At 37.1% G+C, this 19,995-nt stretch overlaps 2 protein-coding genes across 5 annotated transcripts in view; one reads left to right on the forward strand and one right to left on the reverse strand.

The window, feature by feature from the left end:
• The window catches only part of rps6kal (ribosomal protein S6 kinase a, like), a 55,442-nt gene extending 54,507 nt beyond the window's left edge, over positions 1–935 (reverse strand). For all 3 annotated transcript variants that reach the window (XM_056769179.1, XM_056769180.1, XM_056769177.1), the window contains exon 1: positions 701–935. In XM_056769179.1, the coding sequence (XP_056625157.1) occupies positions 701–727 (27 nt within the window). In that variant the 5' untranslated portion in view covers positions 728–935. The remainder of the gene's footprint in view (positions 1–700) is intronic.
• An 8,549-nt stretch (positions 936–9,484) lies between these two features.
• On the forward strand, positions 9,485–15,932 carry asb12b (ankyrin repeat and SOCS box-containing 12b). 2 transcript variants are annotated; one of them, XM_056770095.1, is made up of 3 exons: positions 9,485–9,542; positions 13,376–14,206; positions 15,745–15,932. In XM_056770095.1, exons 2-3 carry the CDS (start codon positions 13,396–13,398, stop codon positions 15,876–15,878), a joined length of 945 nt encoding a protein of 314 aa, XP_056626073.1. In that variant the 5' UTR covers positions 9,485–9,542; positions 13,376–13,395; the 3' UTR covers positions 15,879–15,932. The 2 variants fall into 2 exon arrangements, with proteins under 2 accessions (XP_056626073.1, XP_056626074.1); XM_056770096.1 differs by having other exon boundaries at positions 13,381–14,206.
• Positions 15,933–19,995: the final 4,063 nt, after the last annotated feature.

A 19,995-nucleotide genomic window follows, 5' to 3' on the forward strand; every position in this document is an offset into this window, starting at 1 on the left:
CTGTAGGTTGTCATATTAAAATATATATATATACATCTTTTTGCAAATAATGTAATGCATTATTTAACAATCATATATTTTAAAAGAGAAACTCTTTTTCATTATGTGTTTGTTCTTTAATCCTTTAGGTTTTCTTTTTGAAAAGATCTCCAAAGTGTAGGACCTCAGTATGATAACTGTGGTCAAAATTGAAAGAGACAGTTAACCTTAAATTGAAATGGCCATTAAAATTGTTATAGGCCTAAAACATTTTATCTATGCATTAATTATATAATAATTGGAAAGGACTTAATACATTATTTTTACGGTTCAAAAAGGTAGAAAAAATGCATACAAATGTTTGCATTCCGTTATTACATTACAGTTTTACGCCACCTTTCAGTGGTGTCCCACACAACCTGCCCCACATTTGGTTTGTTGAGTGGTGGTCACTCTAACCCTTGATGCTTGAGAATTCACCTGCTCTTAACATCTGACAACAATAGGGCAGTTTTGATAAACATTAATAACTGAGGACAGATCAGACTCTGTATCGCCATGTGTCATCATCTCTTACTGAACGCACAAGCGTGACGTGTTTTACACAGAAACACGCTAACAATGCGTGAGGTAAAGGACTTATCATAAGCACTACACATGGTAAGGGAAAGATAACGTTATGCTAGTCACATACAGTATATGTTTATGGAGAGAGACATACCTCGCTGCTGACGTTAGGAACCTCCATTTTGAGAGGAATTTACACTGGAGATAGAGATGGCATCCGGTTAACCTACAGCAATATTCCGCCAAGCATTTGTACAACACGCGTGACCCTCTAATGCTCGTGGTAATCATGTATCGCGATTGAGACCACCATATAAACCGAAGTGCTCCGCTCACTATTCACACAAACGTGGCTGTCTGTATCAGCACGAGCTTACGCTGACGTCACAGTGACGCGGGTCGGCGGAGGATTTCCTCAGCAAAGCGCCAGAATGGATCCTTCTATGGCGTTTTTCGCTTACAAAATGAAAATGAAAATGCTGGAATGAAAAGTCAAACGCTCGAATAAGAATGAAAATGTTAAAATTAAAATAAAACCAAGAATGAAATGGCAAAATGAAAAATAAAATGGCTCAATTAAAAAAGGTCATTTTAAATCGTAAATGCTCCTAAAAAACAAATAACATGTAAAACGCTTTAAATGAAAAAGCAAATGTGTCAGACTGTGGGTTCCCCCAGGGGTTTCAAATCCAAATAAGGGGTCAAATGGCGCCAGTGCGTGTTTTTCTGTGTCTTTGGTGTGTTAAGTTGTCTATGCATGTATTAGACACGTGAATTGCAAAAATTAAAGTGTCAACTCTGAACAAAAGATTCCCTGGTAGCACACATACATCTGTCGGACGTCTATTTGACCTCTCCATTTACATCTGCAAGACATCTAAAATACATAGTTTGCTCATCTGCAATATGTCTTGGAGATGTCTGCTGTCAGACGTCATATAGACATCTAAATGTCTGTAAGATGTTTATGATTGAAAATGGATGTAAACCTGCTCTTTCTAAGATGTTTAGAGGATGTTTTTACGAATCGCAGATCTCCAGATCTTTAGCAGACTTATTACAGATACTCAGACGTTTCCGAGATGTATTGCAGATGAGCAAACTATGTATTGCAGATGTAAATGGAGAGGTCAAATAGACGTTCGACGGATGGATTGTGCTATGTGGGTTCATTCTATCTAAAAGTGAATGCTCACCCAGACCTGCCTGAAACGTGTTTCAGAGAGGCGGGGCAAAGAGGAGATACAAACATACACTGTGTGTGTGGAAATACAGTGTTTTTGACCCTTGAATCGTGTATACACATTGCATTACATCTAAAACAAACTAACAAAGCATTACTAACTTCATAAAACTCACTGTAATTATAATAGCAAAGTTTTAACTTCATTTTTCGAGATACTTCATAACTTTTTTTATTAAATTAACAGGGAAGATGGACCGCCAATGACTGCCCCAGAATTAGCTACAGAGCTAAATATGACCCTGGATCACAAAACCAGTCTCAAGATTTTTTTTGGTTAAAGACAAAAATACATTTAATGGGTCAAAATTTCTTTAATGCCAAAAATCATAAGGATATTAAGTAAAGGTCCTGTTCCATGAAGATATTTTGTAAATTTCCTACCTTAAATATATAAAAACTTTATTTTTGTGAATGGATGGTCTGCCTGAGTGCCTCTGATTAACAAGCATTTCAATCTCGAAAAATTGACCCATAAGACTTGTTTTGTTGTCTAGGGTCACACATTTCATCTGTTCACATGCAACACATTTTTGTCACATATGCGGTTTTATTTCTCAAAACACAACAAGAAATAAAGTATTTGACAAGCAAAACTGATTTATAAAGTAAAATATCAACAAGTTGTCTGATATTGTTTTATTTCACTTTCAACTTGAACTTGAAATTACACATTCATGAACTTTTAATGTCAAATCTAAACAAATTAGACATAGTGCTTTTAACTCTTACCAGGAACATTTTCTCAGAAATGATCTTGTCTATTCAGGGTTAATGTCCTTTGCCATGGCTACCTTGAATACAGAGACTTTGCTTGTCTGGAGGCGGGATCTGTGGGATGTTTTAGTCAGCTTCATATCGGAGAACATCTGTTCGCATGAGTAGGTGGTTCCGAAACATAGATATCAAATTTATTTATAAAGCACTAATTAAAAACAACCTCAGGTTGACCAATCTGCTGTACAATACAATTTGACAATATGTAAAACAACAAGAGACAAAAACAACATATAACAAAAACATCAGATAGCATAAATTAAAGTAAAAAGATGTGTTTTTAACTTTGATTAAAACGTATGAACTGTTTATGCTGTTCTGATGAGTGGGAAGACTGTTCCAGAGATACGATGCGTCCAGCGTGAAGTTTGAATTCAAATTGAATGGTATCAGGCTTTTAGATGAGAATTACATTGCAATTCAATGAGTTCCAATGAACTACTTGCACGTATATATAATCTTCAAAAGATCTGAGAAAGTGGTGAACGATAGCGTTTCGCTTTTTCTCCTCACACACAGCTCTGTTGCAGACATTTAACCACCGAACGTATATCACAAAAGGCTGAAGGAGACTGACAGGAAAGCAGCACTGTTTGGATTAAACAACTAAAGACTTTTAATACTGCAGTGTTTCATGCGTGATAGAGCATGTACCTGACAAACACACGCAACACGTTTTTATTTTTATTTTCCTATCACTCCTATGTGGATGAGAGAAAACTCCGCTTGTCATTCCTGCCTAACAATCTGACTGTTTCTGTGCGTATCTCAGCATGCCTGAGTGAGATGTCGCTCTGGATGAAGCATCATCACCTGCAGCTGAACCTTGCAAAAACAGAAGTGCTTGTGATCCTGGCTTACCCAAAGATTCATCACAACCACTTCATTCAACTGGACTCATCGACCATTGCACCTTCCAGAACTGCCAGAAACCTGGGAGTGGTCACTGATGATCAGCAAAAATTCATGGATCATGTCGCCAGCACCACCCAGTCCTGTAGATTCATCCTCTACAACATTAGGAATTAGACCTTTCCTGTCCTACCATGCTACATGCAAGTAGCCCAAAAAGGGATAAAAACATTCACACGTACCTTCTCATGATCTGTTCCACATTTGTCAGCAGATTGTGTACCCATCTTTAAGAATCAGCTGAAAGCTCCTCTTCCATCAACACCTGACCGATACTAACTTCTTTTCTACTCTTTCTATCAAAAAAAATCAAAAACGTATCTTTCTATACTGTGCTGGGCTATATGAGACGAGTTTTTACTGCATTTTGTTGTGCTTATGTTGTTCCAATTCCTTCTATTTTTTACCTCATTTATAAGTCGCATTGGATAATAGCGTATGCTAAATGTAAATGTAAGTTACTCAATTCTACCACATTAATAACAGAGTTGTCCTAGACGGGACGTTCCACGTCCTGTGTGCCACCCCCTTAACCCTCTGGCAGTCTGGTTTTAAAGTTTACAGGAATAAAAGGGTTATACAATAACATTAAAAGTATGAAACACACAAACACAGGTAGAGTTAGATCAGTCGGAGACTGTTTACCAGTAAGTTGAGCCAGAAGATTCAATAAAATCTTTTTTTTACAGTGAACAAAAGTAGATTAGTTTGATATATTCCAAATATATATCCAAAAGTAATGCCTAATAAGAGTAGGTAGCTATATTTACAATCAAAATAAAAACTTGCATAATAATTATGTACACAGTATAGGTAATATATAATCAAATTATGGAAATGGAAGTGTAAATGTTTAATAATGATAACTGTATTCTTATGTTATGTTTTGTATTGTTATTTAACCCATTGATTAGGTAGAATTGTACAGATGGAATACAGTATTTTTTTTTTGACATTGCTTAATTAGGTGCCCTTTTAACATATATATGGAAGTAAAATTGCGACAAATGTATGTGAAGCAAAATGGGGGCTAAAAAGCACTAACTGAAAAAATGCATTATATTAACAGTGCTTGCATTTTAAGGTTCTGCAATTCAACATGGTTGCATATTAAAGTTGCAAGTTTTTCAAATGGAAACAAAAATTGCATTTTTAAACATTTCCGTGTTAAATATTCACTTTTTTTAAAATACGACTTTCACTATTTTGCTGTTAAATATTTCAGTATTAAATATTCAGATATATAAATATTCAATATTTGAAATTACAATTTAATATAATCAGAATATTTAATATTGAAATTTGCCACAACGTCTTTCACTCAGTCCCTGCTTACAATGAACTCTACCTCCATCGAGAGTCCCCTCTGTGTAAATCCCAGAAAAATACACCCCCTTCACAGCTTCTTCTGCCCCAAACAAGCCTTCTAGCTTCTACATTACCGACCGTGGGGACTGTGCCATCGACCTCCTCCCTGATGAACCAGTGCCCAGGGGTAAAATCTACTCTCTTTTCATTCCTAAGCAGAAGGCCATGAAGAATATGTTAAAGAGGCTCTCCAAAAAGGCTCCATCCGGCTGTCAACTTCTCCTGCTGCTTCGAGTTTCTTCTTAGGGGCCAAAAAAAGACGGAGGCTTACAGCCCTGCATCGACTTCAGAGCTCTCAATAAAATCACAGTCCAGTATCACTACCCACCTCCTCTCGTCCCTTCAGCACTTGAGCAGCTTCGCGTAAGTCAGAAGTGCTTACAAGTGCTTAGAAGCTCTGCATTGATAATCCATGGCATTATTGTTTACTTTTACTGTCAGATTTCTTTCCACCAGAGCTTTGCATCCTTTCATTTCAACTGCCAGCCGTGTCCAATAAGTAACTGTTTAATTATTCTGCATTATAAACTAATTTAAAGTTGGATTTAAATACATTTTCGCAAACATTCAACAAACCAAATGCAGATTTTGTTCTTAATATTCTTCTATAACACATTTAAAGCTATCGATAGTTTATGTCATGCTGTACTAACATCTGTTTTAATTAGAATACCTTGTCTTGCTTTAATTAACAGTTCTTGATTGTACAGTTGTTGTGTATTGTTTTTCTTAATCAGCTTAATGTAAGTATATTTGTATCTGTGTTTTATTGTGTCAACGTTAAAAGTGTTGTCTATATATTTGGAAATTGTTTTGTTTGAATATAAATGCATGTCAGAGCAAAAACTTACGAAGAGATTGTTATTTTCAGGGCTTAAAATTATTATTTTGTGGTTTTCCAAAGTTACTAGCCAATCAGCATTTTCACTGGCCAAAATTTTGTTGTTGAGAATTTAACGTAGCATTTTATATGATTAAAGTTGACACTGAATAACTTGATTAGAGGAAAAATACTTGATTTAAAGAAAACCCTTTCATATGCATATTCATATGCACCCAAATATAACAGCTGGTATGTACCACCATTGTCAAGGTTCCATCTGCCCCTGCGTTGTCCCCACAGGACTACACAACACATCAGGCATTGCACCCCGTCAGCCATTTTGTGTTAACCTGTTTCTCATTATCATAATCATTACCCAGACACTATATAAACACACCTCTGTCCTTTACCTCGTTGTCAGTTCTAGTTGTCATTTGCATGTCATTGGTTCAGACCTCACTCCATCCAGGGTGTATCCTGCCTTGATGCCCAAAGACTCCTGAGATAGGCGCAGGCTCCCCGTGACCCGAGGTAGTTCGGATAAGCGGTAGAAAATGGATGGATGGATGGTTCAGACCTGTTTATTGCCAGTTAACAAACGGATGTTCTTGCTTATTTACCCACTAACCTGTGGATGTATTTGCTAGTAGTGGAGGGCAGAGCGCGCCCCATGCTTCATTTAGCTGTAGTCACGTGACATGACTTGAATCGCAATTTTGAGCAGGGTTTTAGAAACATCTACGCCTCGGGATCTCGACACGGTGTCGAAACGCAGGTTTCCCTTGCTAGTTGTCTGTGAAGTGTGTCAACCATACAATAGCAGCTGCATCCTCCGGTGGTCGTGTTTGTCAACCTCATACGTCTTTGAGGTGTCTCATCTCATTTAAAAACACGATCAAATTGAAAATCAAGACGTAATCATTGCAGTTTCATTCTTACATTGAAATGTAACGTTTGCCTTTCTGAAATAAACTACGATGACGTACGTGTCCGCACGTCAAATACGACCTCCGGATGATGCAGCCTTTGAACCTAGTACATTCATCCTCTCGAGCTCAGCAGACTTCATGAGGACAAATGACTTCACAGCCACACTATCTTATGGCGAAGCTGTATTAACCCGTTTAGTCGGCATGCTGGAATTATAACCACTGGACTTTTCCGTTCATTTCACTTATTCACTGGGACTTGTGTCGGTTTTATGCATTCCATTGACCTTAACACTGGGTGCAGGGAGTGGTCATGGGAGTTGTAGTTTTGTAGTGTTGCATTGCCCATTGTTAATTATTTTGCTTTACTTTTAAGAAAACCACAATTAAAATTGAATATTAAACCTGCCAAATTGACAAGTGGGTGCTGAAATGTACCCACATTTGGCAGGTGTTATTGTCATGCCCTGGTTATATTTACTGATAATGGGGCAGTTTCTAGAACGGGGTTTAAGACTAGTCCTTGACTTTAATAAATATTAGAACTGTCCAAACTAGAAACCCCTTGCACTGCTTATGTAATATAACTGCAATATGTTACATTACATCAGTGTCATTGTTTTGTTTTAAAATGCACACAATTCATGTTTTTAAGACATGTTTGTAAAAACTACTTAAATGTCCTTATTTAACAAAATCCTGGTTTAAAATAATCCCTGTCTGGAAAACCACCCCAAAATATGATGTGATGTTTTGTGTGGAATTAAATTAGATTTACTCACAATTTCAGATTAAATTTACAAAAAAAAAACTAGATTGTTAGATTAGTATTTGCTGTCAAATTTTCCTAATACAACTGTGTGCAAAAACTTGTGATAAATTAAATAACTAAATTCAGCTAGTTGTTTTTTCTGTGTAATCATATGTAACCCTGGACCACAAAACCAGTCATAAATCACATGGGAACATGGGAATATTTGTATCAATAGCCAACCATCCGTTACATGGGTCAAAATTAATGATTTTTCTTTTATGGCAAAAGCATAAGGATATTAAGTAAACATCTCCACAATGTCATTTCAGCAGTAAGCCAACAGAGAGTGTTAAAACAAACCTGTTTCTTCTTAGCAATGGCATGATGGTCAACTTTAAAAGCCATTTTCTTTAAAGGCCATTATTTAGCACCCTCAGATTCCATTTTTTCAAATAGTTGTATCTCGGCCAAATATTATCCTATCATAACAAACAATACATCACCATACAGTGTCCTTTTGGAGAATAACAAGATAGTATAATCTATCAGATCTATCATGGTGGACAGTGAGAAGGCGTAGCAAGTTTGCGATCTACTGGACTCCAGAAGCTGGGGAAGACTCTTCCAATATCTGATGGATTGGGAGGGGTACGGACTGGAGAAGCATTCCCTGTTTATTGCAGAGGACATCCCTGAACCAGATCCTCCCACTATGTTAACTGTTCACCACAACCTCAGTACACGATAGCATTGCACTGACTGAAATTGTAGTCCTGCATTCAATTTCTGTTGATCTTCAATTCTTTTACTTATTAAAACTCTACAATGCTGCATTTATTTCCATTAAGTGCAAATAGTAGTTAGAGGCTTACAATATCATAGATAGTGGCAGATATTATTTGCATTTCAGTATTGTTGTGCATTAAACAGTATGCAATAACACTGTGTGATTAATCTTATTATTATTATTTAAGAGGTGTCAAAATGCATTTGCGTATTGAAAATAAATGTCTATTTTAATCTGATATGTAATGGGAAAATGAAGAGCGAGTTCGGCGAAAGGGTCAAAGCTTTCATTCTTTCAATATCACTGCTGGCGCTGCTTGAATAGTGTTGTTTTTATATTTTCTTTATTCTATCATACTGTTGGGCGAAGTCAGTGTGAACAGCTTCTGATATTCATATTTATGGTGGGCTGTTTGCTCTCGGTTTAAATAAACACTTTGACAAAGGCTCTGTTTACATCTTTATTTATGTTATGTATATTTGATCAACTTTCATTGTATAGTCACCCTTTGTTTATACTGTTCATTGGGTAATGCTTGAAGTGTACTCTCTGCCTTTTATCAAGCATCTTGTTGAGGTCTCAGTCTGAGATGTTCTTTGTTCCAATCTATTCAGTGCTCTTTTGAATATAATAATTGTAATTTACCAAACGAATATGTCTACGCCATTATATTTGTCTACAAAACTCATTTGGGACATTTAGGCATAAATTTATGGATTAAAAGATTTGTCAACTCAAGAAAAAATTCACTCAGATGACCCTGAATGTTTCAACTGTAGTGTATATTCTGTACATTAACCCCTGTTATTTTGTGTATGTTGACCTACAATTTCTTCTTGCTGTGAAAGGACTTTGGAAACATTTCAAGGAGACGCTAACTGCAGGAGAACAAGAGAAAGCATTTGTCTCTCAGGCCTGTAGCAGCTGATGACACCTCAACAGCTGCAGCACAGTACACAAGCATGTACATTACTGAGTTGACTTCCTTAAATTCTTCATTTAAACCCTTCAGAAAAACAAGAAATCGGATTATGCCTAAAATAAAATTATACACAATGACAGTAAACGTGTAGAAGATTATAACTTTTTTTTCATTTTCATAATTTCAGCACAGCATTGTTGCTTTGCAAATAGTTAATAAATGAATGAAAATTGAGTATATTGCCCTCAATGGCTATTAATGATCAAATACTGATAAATGCAACACATGCAACTAATTTTGTCTGTGACAGATCGCCTTTCTAATTATAACCTTATCCTCTGACTCTCCAAGAATGGAAGTTTGGACGATCCATCTGTGGCCTATAATTAGAGTCTGTGGCTGCTCAGGTCTGTTTGTGGCACACTGACCTGCAGTGTTATAGCTTGCATGTGTTTCTCTCTGGATACTATACGCTTTAAAGGTATGTTGTAATTATACAATTATTTGTTTATGCTTGTAAACATCAGCACAACCTGTATTATTGTGTATAAAGCTCACAAACTTGTGTTAATGGATAACTGGTAATATTGTTACTTTACTCATGCCAGATACTTATTTTGTGAATCAGTCACAGCAACAGTCTTATTTAACTGAATAGATGTACTTTCTTAATATACACGTCTCTGTTAATGTCTGCATTAAATACATGTCGACTGAATTGTGATCTGTATGGAAGCCAGGATCCAAGTCATTCTTTTTTTATTGTTTGTTTTTACAAATACAATAGAGTATAACAAATACAATTGTTTATTCATGATGGCTAACTGTACATTATCTAATTTTGGGTTCTGATTTTAAAAAGTTTTAAATTCACACAAACAAAAATTCATAAATGCTAACTAGTTAACTAATGTTAACAGAAACAACATATTGCAAAGTTTTAGCAAACTAACTGATCATGCTTGTAACACAGAAAAAGACACAACATCTATTAATAAAAGGCCTGACCTCCAACTAAGATGGTCATGAGCTGGGAACAGTAAGCGATTACTAGTTACCACAAACCAGTAACTATTAAACCACAGATTTACAGACAAGGGTTTAATTCTCATTCACAATCTGCCGAGTTATGAGTTAATCTAAAGTAATGGAGCAGCACAAAAGATTTGAAAGTTTCATAAAAGATTAAACTGATGGTTGTGATTTAACCCTCATTTTAATAATGATAATAAGGTTTAATATTTTGTGCAATAGAATTATTAAGTACATATTGATTTAATTGAGATTTAAGATGAATCCTTTTTGGTACATCCCACTTTAAAATCAAATCAAATAAGAAATAGGAAACGGAAAAATGAATAGATTACAATAATAAATGAAAAAGAAATAATGACAATTAAAACATGTGATGACTTGCCTTAATAAAATATGAAAATATATTTATAACCCTATATTATATATGTATTATTATATAGGTTATACAGTTTAAGTTGGGATGACAGAATTTAAGAATTTTGTAAGCATTCAAAGATAAAATAACACTTATGACCTTTATAGTAAAACACATATAGGTTTTTTGTTCGGTGACCTCTTCATCCTTAAACATAAAAAATAATTTCACCATAACACCTAGCGTCTTCAATCCCCTGTCCAGCAAAGTTTAGTACCAACCTTCCCTATAATACAACTGTCTGTTCAACTGAAATTTGAATAACATGAAAAGCAGACCTGTAGTGTATGTAGATATAAATAACTAATATAAATAACTAATAAAACATCACGCTTCATAAGTAAGGTAAGGTCTTGACACACCTATGAAGACAAAGTTATGTGTATTATATTGCATTTCTGTCAATAGATCCATCAAAAAATTACACAAAGCACCTTTAAGTTGTGCTAATAACTTTAGATTAAACCTAATATTCAGAATCCCCAGCACTGATGTAAACCTTTTTAAATGCAAGGACTAGTCTATTATTTAAAGTTATGCTCTTACAAGCAGTGTTTAAAAACTTCAATAAAAGTGGATTCCATAGGAAACTTAATTCTTAAAGGACGACTTTACTGTTTATATGATAGTAAAATTTTCTAAGATGCAAATTTTAGACAGCTGTAATTATTAATGGAAACATTATTTTAACGGCTGTCTGAACATTTTGTTTTCTGATGTCCACCTAGTTAATTCTGGGATGCAAATAAAGTTGCATTTAAATCGGACATCGTCAAATATCTGGTATACAGCTACAAAAATTTGTTACATAGCATAAATACATAAGAGACTAATAGGCTCTATGCAGGACAATAATTTAATAAATTAACGTGTCCACATAAAGCTTTTTTTCATCTGAAATAATGTCTGGTGCTCTTCTTGAAACGGCCATCTTTTGGCGCTTGAGAGCGCTTTGGAGGCATTGCGTTTTGGAATATCCATGGGAACATGTTAAGAGTATCTTATTTTGAAGAATAAAAACGAATATAATAATGCAGTAACCAGCAATTTTATCTTACATGTCTGAAGGATTTTGTATGATTCTGAGAATTTTTCAAGCCTTATATTGTACTATTAACACAACCAGCAAAACACAGGAAACCTGTATTAATTAGCATTAATGATACTTAATTATAGGTATAGTGAAATGGGTAATAGATATCCGTTTGGATTGTATGGAAATACTAAATTGGATGCAGGTATGGCAGAATAATATTGTCCATTACAAGATTTAATTCCTTGTTCACTGAAAGAATGAAGAATTTACCTTATTTTAATAAGCTTTCCTGTAGCTCAGCGGTATGGGTTCGAACCCAGGGGATTGAGAATACCTATGTATAAATGTATAGGAAAATCCAATGTAAGTTGCTTTGGATAAAAGCATCTGCCAGGTGCATAAATGTGAATGTAAATGGATAAAAGCGTCTGCCAAATGTGTAAATGTAATTTGTGTTAAGTGTATGATAAAATGGTTAATATAAGGTGAAGTGTATGATAAAATAGGTTAAGAAAGGGAGTTGCTCCCTTGTTTACCAGTATATGGCGGCAGGGCCCTAGCGGTCAAGTACTCTTGCAAGATCTCACCTGAAGTAATGAGAGAGACCTTCTGTGAGTGGTTGGTTCAGTGAACCACGCGACTTCCGTCATTGATGTTATACTAATTTGTTTTGTAGATTAAAATCAACTTTAAAAATGCAATCCCTTTTTAAAGTCATCACTGCATGCTGGAGTGTTATACATGCATTCTTTTGACAAGGAAAGTGCAATGGGCTACATTCCATGTAGTTTAAGAAGACTGATTCTGTTTCAACACAAAATGCTGAATTCTGACCTTCATATCTGAAATATGAAGAGTTTTGTTCCAGAATGAGATAACTCTGTTTGTTCTTTTACTGTACATTCCAATTAATATCAATCAAACTGCAGTTGGTTTGTTTTGATTTAAGCCATAAAAACTACACAAATACAGCTAACTAACACAATAAACATGATAAAACCAAGATTTTTGAATTTTTATCTCATTTAGGAACCAAACTCTTCATTTATCTTTTTTGCTTTCTGGTGCTTTTAAGTTTGTGAACTATAACTGACATTAAACAATATCCAGTTTAGGATAAATTCCATTTGACTTATTTAGCGATTTTCAATTTTTTTTGTAGCTGTGACTTTTTACAGAAGTAAGAGCCTTGAAAGTTAACTGGTAAGAGATTTTTCTGGGAATAGAAAAGATATACAGTATGTCCCATATTATAAATATGATATCGTTCATTCAGGGAGTCACATGATAATAGTTAATTAGTGAGTTGATGTTATACAAGTGATTTCTAAATGAATGACATTATTCTATGGAAAATGTGATTTTCTACTCCCCCTAAAGAAGGTTCTTTTGTATTCTTTGACCTTATTTAAAAGAAGCCACAAGACCATAAAGACTTCTTAATCATGCAGTGATTTGCTAATATACTAGGATGAACTCTTGATCATACAGGACCTTTTCCTCACCCAGTATAAACTCTTCTCTCTTGTTAAATAATGATTTTATATCGGTGGGCAGTTATCTGACATGTGGCACGGTTGTGCGTCGGGCGACAGGGGTTCGACCCCAGTCTCGTGGTCCTTTCCTGAACCCACCCGCTTCTCTCTCTCCCAGTTCGCTTTCTAGCCCTTCTCTCAATTAACTGTACAAATAAAGCAAAAATAAATCTTTTTTTTTTAAATATATTAAAAAATATTTTTTGTACAAGTTCACTGGATTATTGTTTTTGTGTAAGAACTTGCATTATAGTGACTTCAATTTCTCCCTTTTGTCTTTACCCTGTATCAAGTGAAGCGCTGAGATTAAAGAATGGTTTTGAATAAGTCCAACAGCAATAGCTTAATGGACATTTCCAAGATCTTCTCTCTTCTCCAACCCAAAGAGGAAGAAGATAGCAACTACTGTCAGCAGCTGAATCAAGCCGCCTTTACTGATGATGTAAAGCGCCTCACCGAGCTTCTGTCTCAGGATCAGTACAAGAGATGCATTAATCAGCGAAGCGGCTGGGGCATCCCTGTTACTCCACTGCGTACAGCCGCAGCACAGGGACACCTCCACTGTCTCCAGGTCCTCTTAGCTAACGGGGCTGAGGTGGACAGCCTGGACGTCAAAGCCCAGACTCCACTTTTTATGGCGGTCAGTGCTAAACACTTAGACTGTGTTGCTGCATTATTAAAAGCTGGGGCTGACCCCAATGGCAGCCCCCATAACAACTGCTCCCCTGTGCTGACTGCGGCCAGAGAAGGTGATGTAGCTATTTTGAGGGAACTCTTGTCTCATGGGGCTGAAGTAGATGTAAAACCCAAGATACCGGACTGGGCCTCAAATGCCACAGCCTGCCGAGGACCACTCTACATTTCAGCAGTTTATGGCCACATGGATTGTTCCAGACTGTTGCTGCAGCACGGAGCGAATCCAGACTACAACTGCACTGAGGAAAAGATGCTTAGCCAAATTAAACAACCTAAAACTGTGATGGAGATGTGCCTCAGAAATGACTCTGGGCCGGAATACATTCAACTGCTTATAGACTTTGGAGCAAATGTATACCTACCTTCTATAATAATGGATAATACTACCAGACAGAAGGAATCGGTGATGCTTCTACTTAAAGAAAGAGGTAAGTCTGCAATGACATTTACAGTTTATGATGTAACAGATACATTATTCCCTGCAAACACATTTACGTTGTAGCAACGTTGGTCCCCTGTTATATTTTTCCTCCGCAATGTTGCTCTCTATGTGTCAGCAACATTGTGACAACAACAAAATTTAAGATGCTAGAGGACTGTTGCAACATTCTTCTGCAACATTCAACCACTGTGAGACGATGTTCAGACCACTTTCGTTAATCTTTGATTCCATGGCAACAAATATCTGTCTACAATCAATATTTTTTGTTACTACTAAATTTATACATTATATGGCCAGAAAATAGTCTGATACCACTCCCTAAAACACTCCTTTCCTATTCCCTGTATAGCGAATGGCATTTGAGTCCACTGTTTGGGCAAGAAGTGAATGAAAATTAGTCATTTCGGACACTGACGTATACAGCCACCTCTAGTCATCCCTCTCAAGCGCTTCTTTATGGTGAAAATAAAAGAAATATAAAATTTACACATAAAATTTGCAGGGGAAAAGTCATATCATAACAAAACATACAAATAAATTTGTAGGAAATAGGAATTGACACGAATGTGCCACAATTTAAAATAGGTATGAATTCCCATCAGATTACGTTGATATATATTTATTTGTTATTATGTATTCATGTATATATTTATGATATATACATATGAAAGATATCGTGTATTAAAGTACTTTTGATGAAAAGTTGTGCTGGGTGATACGCAAAAAGGGGGAAATTCATGTTGATGAACATAAATTAATAGATTATGGTTCCTGACAATTTCACGAATTCCTGTGAGATTGTGTTGGTAAATAGCAAATCACCATGGTGGTTAAAATAGGACCCTTCGTTACGACATGATTAAAAGGTTGGCTATGTTGTGACAATGTTTGTGTTTGCTGGGTTATTTCTTTTTGTAAAGGGGTTCTTTACTGACCAATATGACATTTTAAATGCGTTATAAAACATTGCGTATAGGCAGTTACAGAAATAAATACATTTATGGAATACTTGCTAAACAGAAAGCCATTTTAATACACATTTAGATGCTTCTGCCAGATCATGTGTTGCCTTTAAGATCATGTTAACAGGTTGCCCAGATAGCACAGCTATGTCTGTAAGATGTCTGCTAAAGATCTGGACATCTGGAAAACATCTGCTGAGTAAAAACATCTGATAAACGTCTTTTTTACATTCTAAATCATAAACATTTTACAGACATATTTCAGATAAGCAAAAATAAATTAAAAACGTCTTGCAGACATCAAATAGACATCTCACAGATATATGTATGCTATCAGGGTTAGACTTTATTGTTGGCATGTAGCAAATGGAATATGTAAAATAAAACTAACAAAAAAAATATATTTGTGAGTGTGAATCATTCTTGTATTTATTATGGGATGTAGCAAATATAATTAACTTTATAAAATCATTGTGTCTGTAGGTCATAACTAACATGTTTCCTGGTTTTATGCAGTCATGTCTGTATCATTTATAACATGGATTCCTCTTTATACACACAGTTTGTCCCAAAACATTGATGTCTCAAGCAAGGATTTCAATACGAAGGTTTCTTCCTATGGCAAACAAAATGTGCTCCATAGAAAGTCTGAATATTCCTCAAATACTTAAGAACTATTTAAATCACATATCCTGATTTTTCTTTTCCTGATGTAAACAACATCACCTAATGATTTGCTAAATATTACTATCTTTTATCAATTTATTCTGGATTAATATGACTAAACAATGAAAAATGCAATGTAGAAATGCAAATGCTGAGATTTATTTGTGCTTGGATTATTCTAATATTTTGTCTGTAATTGAAAATAAATAGTGATGTGAAAATGTAATAGTTAAAGTGATGTAACCTATTTGTCAGATATGGTGACCTCTGCATTTAACTCATCCAGTGAGTACTGAACACACGCATAGGAAGTCATGAACACACATACACTCGGAGCAGTGGGCAGCTATCACTGCAGCGCCAGGGGAGCAAGTGGGGGTGTGTTGCCTTTTCTCAAGGCCACCTCAGTTATTACCCTACGGCCCTGAGAATCGAACCGGAAACCTTTTGGTCACAAGTGCGACTCTCTAACCATTAGGCCAGTATGTCAAACCTGAGAAAGCTGGGTAACTCAAGCCGGTTTCTAAAAGAGAGGTTACTTATACTCAGAGTCAGTAACCACAATAACTTACTAAGTGAACCTAACCAGGGGCCCGTTTCAATAAGGAAGTTCAACCAACACCGAGTTTAAATCTGAACTCTGAGATGATTTACTCAGAATATCGCTACTTTGAGTTTTCAGTTTCAGACCAGCTGATTTGAGTTAGTTCAATCCACTCCGAGTACTTTAATTCACCCTAGATTACGCGTGTGCACCAAGGCTATAAAAAGCCATCATCCACTGTGAAGATAGCATGATTCACGCAATGGCATGTGACAAAAAGCGCTCCGTTTATTTCTCGCCGATCGAATTGGATGTACTGTTACAATTGTACGGTGAATATGAGCAGATATTTAGAAAAAGAGCAACGCAGCAGCAAGAGAAAGAGAGTTGGCGTGGGTGAAAATTGCTTCACGTGTTAATGCGCAAGTTTATATGTCAATCACCTTTTATTTATTTTGTTGAAACTGTGAAAATGGGAACTATATTTAACTCTCTCTCTCGCACTCTCTTGCTCTCTCTACTTCAAGTTGATGTAATCCTTCTGCAATAAAAAGATCTTGGCAGCAGCTGAATATGAAATACAGTAACATCATTCATTCAGGAAAGTTTAAAGAAATAAAATGCTCTTTCTAGTAGGATGCCTGATTGGTAAATGTTAAATATACTTCTTAAATCGGCCTTAAAAGTTAAGATAAAACGTCCAAACGGGGCCTCACAATTCTCTATCGACATAAATGTAACTCTCTGTGAATTAATGCAGCTTCCTCATCTACGGGTTCCTGAATAAACGGACATTTTAAGGTCTGTGTGATTAAATGTCAAGGTTTTTCAAGACGAGAACCCAAGTGCAGGCAGACTCGATGATAACGGGTTGAACAAGGAATTTATTGACAAAAACACTACAAGAGGCAAAGCAAAACCCACGAGTGGGAAAACACAAGACAAGATGACTACAAAGAAATCAAAGACACGGACTGACTGACTAGAAAATAAACACTTTGAATAACTAAGACTAAACTTACAAGACAGGGTTTAACAAGAGCAAGGTAACAGTTTTCAGGGATACGGGGTACAGGGTACAAGAACAAGAGACGGCTTCACGGAAGTAGAAAGCACAGGGACAAGGTACACCATACAACTTCAAACAATCCAAGAGCACAAGACAAAGAACATGAGGGTGTTTTATAGTGGAACAAACACAGGATAATTGGCAAGGGAACAGGTGTGGGTAATGAAACACTAAGGGAAAGCTAACGAGACGGAAAGGGGAGAACAGACGAGACTCGGGGAGAGTATGGGAAGCCACTAGGCCAAAAACGTCTCTCCCCACATAAAACCGGGAATTATGTTTTGGTTCTGCCTCAAGACCAAGAATTAGCCAACAATGATAGGCAGAACCGTGACAGAACCCCCGCCTTAATGAGCGACATCCTGACGCTCCTCAAGGAGACTCACAGGACAAGACAGACTGGGACATAGACAAGACTAAATAAAATATGGAGAACAAAATCAAAGGCTGGCAGTACAGAATTACACATGGATTGGGGTGAGACAGTAAAAACAACAAACATGGGAGGGGGGGTGGAACAAAAGGGTTGGGACGGGGCGGTACAGTCTTAGTCCGGGGTGGCGCTCGAGGGCGCGGAACCCCGGAGGGCTCGACAGGAGTTTCGAAGAAAGCCTTAGTCCTTGGCTGGACTGCCGGAACGGACCCTGGCTGGACTGCCGGAACGGACCTCGGCTGGACTGCCGGACCTGACAAGGGCTGGACGGCCGGCTGGACCGCCGGACCTGACAAGGGCTGGACAGGGCTTGGTGCCGGCCGCTGGACCGGGCTTGGTGCCGGCCGCTGGACCGGGCTTGGTGCCGGCTGCTGGACCGGGCTTGGTGCTGGCTGCTGGACCGGGCTTGGGCACCAAGCCCGGTTCAGGGGGGCCTGGGGCAGAGCAGGCCGCTTGGGCCGTCCCGTCCCCACGGCGCCCCCCCAAAAAATATTTGGGGCTTGATACCGCAGGAACTGGGACTGTAGGTAGCTGAACGGGCCTGGACTGCACTCCCCTCTTGGATTTCTTCTTCTCACGTGCCTGCTGGGTTCATTTGTGGCTCTTGGATTCTGTCACGGTTTGGCATTGAAGACATGGCAGGTGAACCGAAATGCAGACAGAGACAGACGGTAGGGGTAACTAGGGCATTTATTTATACAGAACAGACACTATAAAATGACAAAACAAAACCCACAATGGGGAAAACAGGACTTGATAAACTAACAATAAAACAAGGACACTGACTAACTAAAACTAAGAAAACAAAAACTAGAACATCACAAGACTACACTTACTAAACAGGGAATAAAATACACACACAAATCTCAGCTGGGACACAGTTCCAGATTTTCAGAGAAACCAACAGTTATGATATAGTAAGGGCAGACCTGACACAAATAAAATAGTGCCGTTTCTGTAATTCCATTTGATGTTAATGTTTTTATGACATTGTGATATGACTAAATGTTCCTGTTGTCAGTGTTTAGATAGACACAGTGTATTGTGTTAGTGTATTTTTAAAATTAGTTTTGGAGTTAAGTTTACAATGTGTGATTTTGTGCATGAAATGAACAGTTTAGCCGATTCTGTGTTTTAGGTGTGTTGCTGTGTTAAGAGTTTAGGAAAATTGTCAGCAATTGTAAAAAACTGAAACCTTTTGGAGGCCCCTGGGGCTTCCTGGACCCCAGTTTGAAAACCCCGGTCATAAACCACAGGCTGTCATACAGAGAGGATGATGGATAAATACAGCCAAATCTCCACAGGGACACAATCCATTGTCCAGATTTTTCAAGAAACCAACAGGTATGATATTGTATAAGACCTGATACATACTGTATGAAATAATGACGTTTCTGTAATTTCATCAGATTTTAGTGTTTTTTATGACATTGTGATATGATTTACTAAAAGTACCTGTTAGTAGAGAATAGGGGTGGGACAATATATCGATATGGCGATGTATCATCGTCCCTTTCCGTGCGATACGAGAATCGATACGCTGCGCCAACTATCAATATTTTAATTCATTAATAAAACAAGACGCTCTTAATATACACTCACCTAAAGGATTATTAGGAACACCTGTTAAATTTCTCATTAATGCAATTATGGTGGTGGTGTAATGGAGTGGGGGATGTTTTCTTGGCACACTTTAGGCCCCTTAGTGCCAATTGGGCATCGTTTAAATGCCACGGCCTCCCTGAGCATTGTTTCTGACCATGTCCATCCCTTTATGACCACCATGTACCCATCCTCTGATGGCTACTTCACAAAGCTCGAATCATTTCAAATTGGTTTCTTGAACATGACAATGAGTTCACTGTACTAAAATGGCCCCCACAGTCACCAGATCTCAACTCAATAGAGCATCTTTGGGATGTGGTGGAACGGGAGCTTCGTGCATCCCACAAATCTCCATCAACTGCAAGATGCTATCCTATCAAAATGGGCCAACATTTCTAAAGAATGCTTTCAGCACCTTGTTGAATCAATGCCACGTAGAATTAAGGCAGTTCTGAAGGTGAAAGGGGGTCAAACACAGTATTAGTATGGTGTTCCT

Source organism: Triplophysa dalaica, chromosome 16, assembly GCF_015846415.1.
Source record: "Triplophysa dalaica isolate WHDGS20190420 chromosome 16, ASM1584641v1, whole genome shotgun sequence".
Lineage (NCBI taxonomy): Eukaryota > Metazoa > Chordata > Actinopteri > Cypriniformes > Nemacheilidae > Triplophysa > Triplophysa dalaica.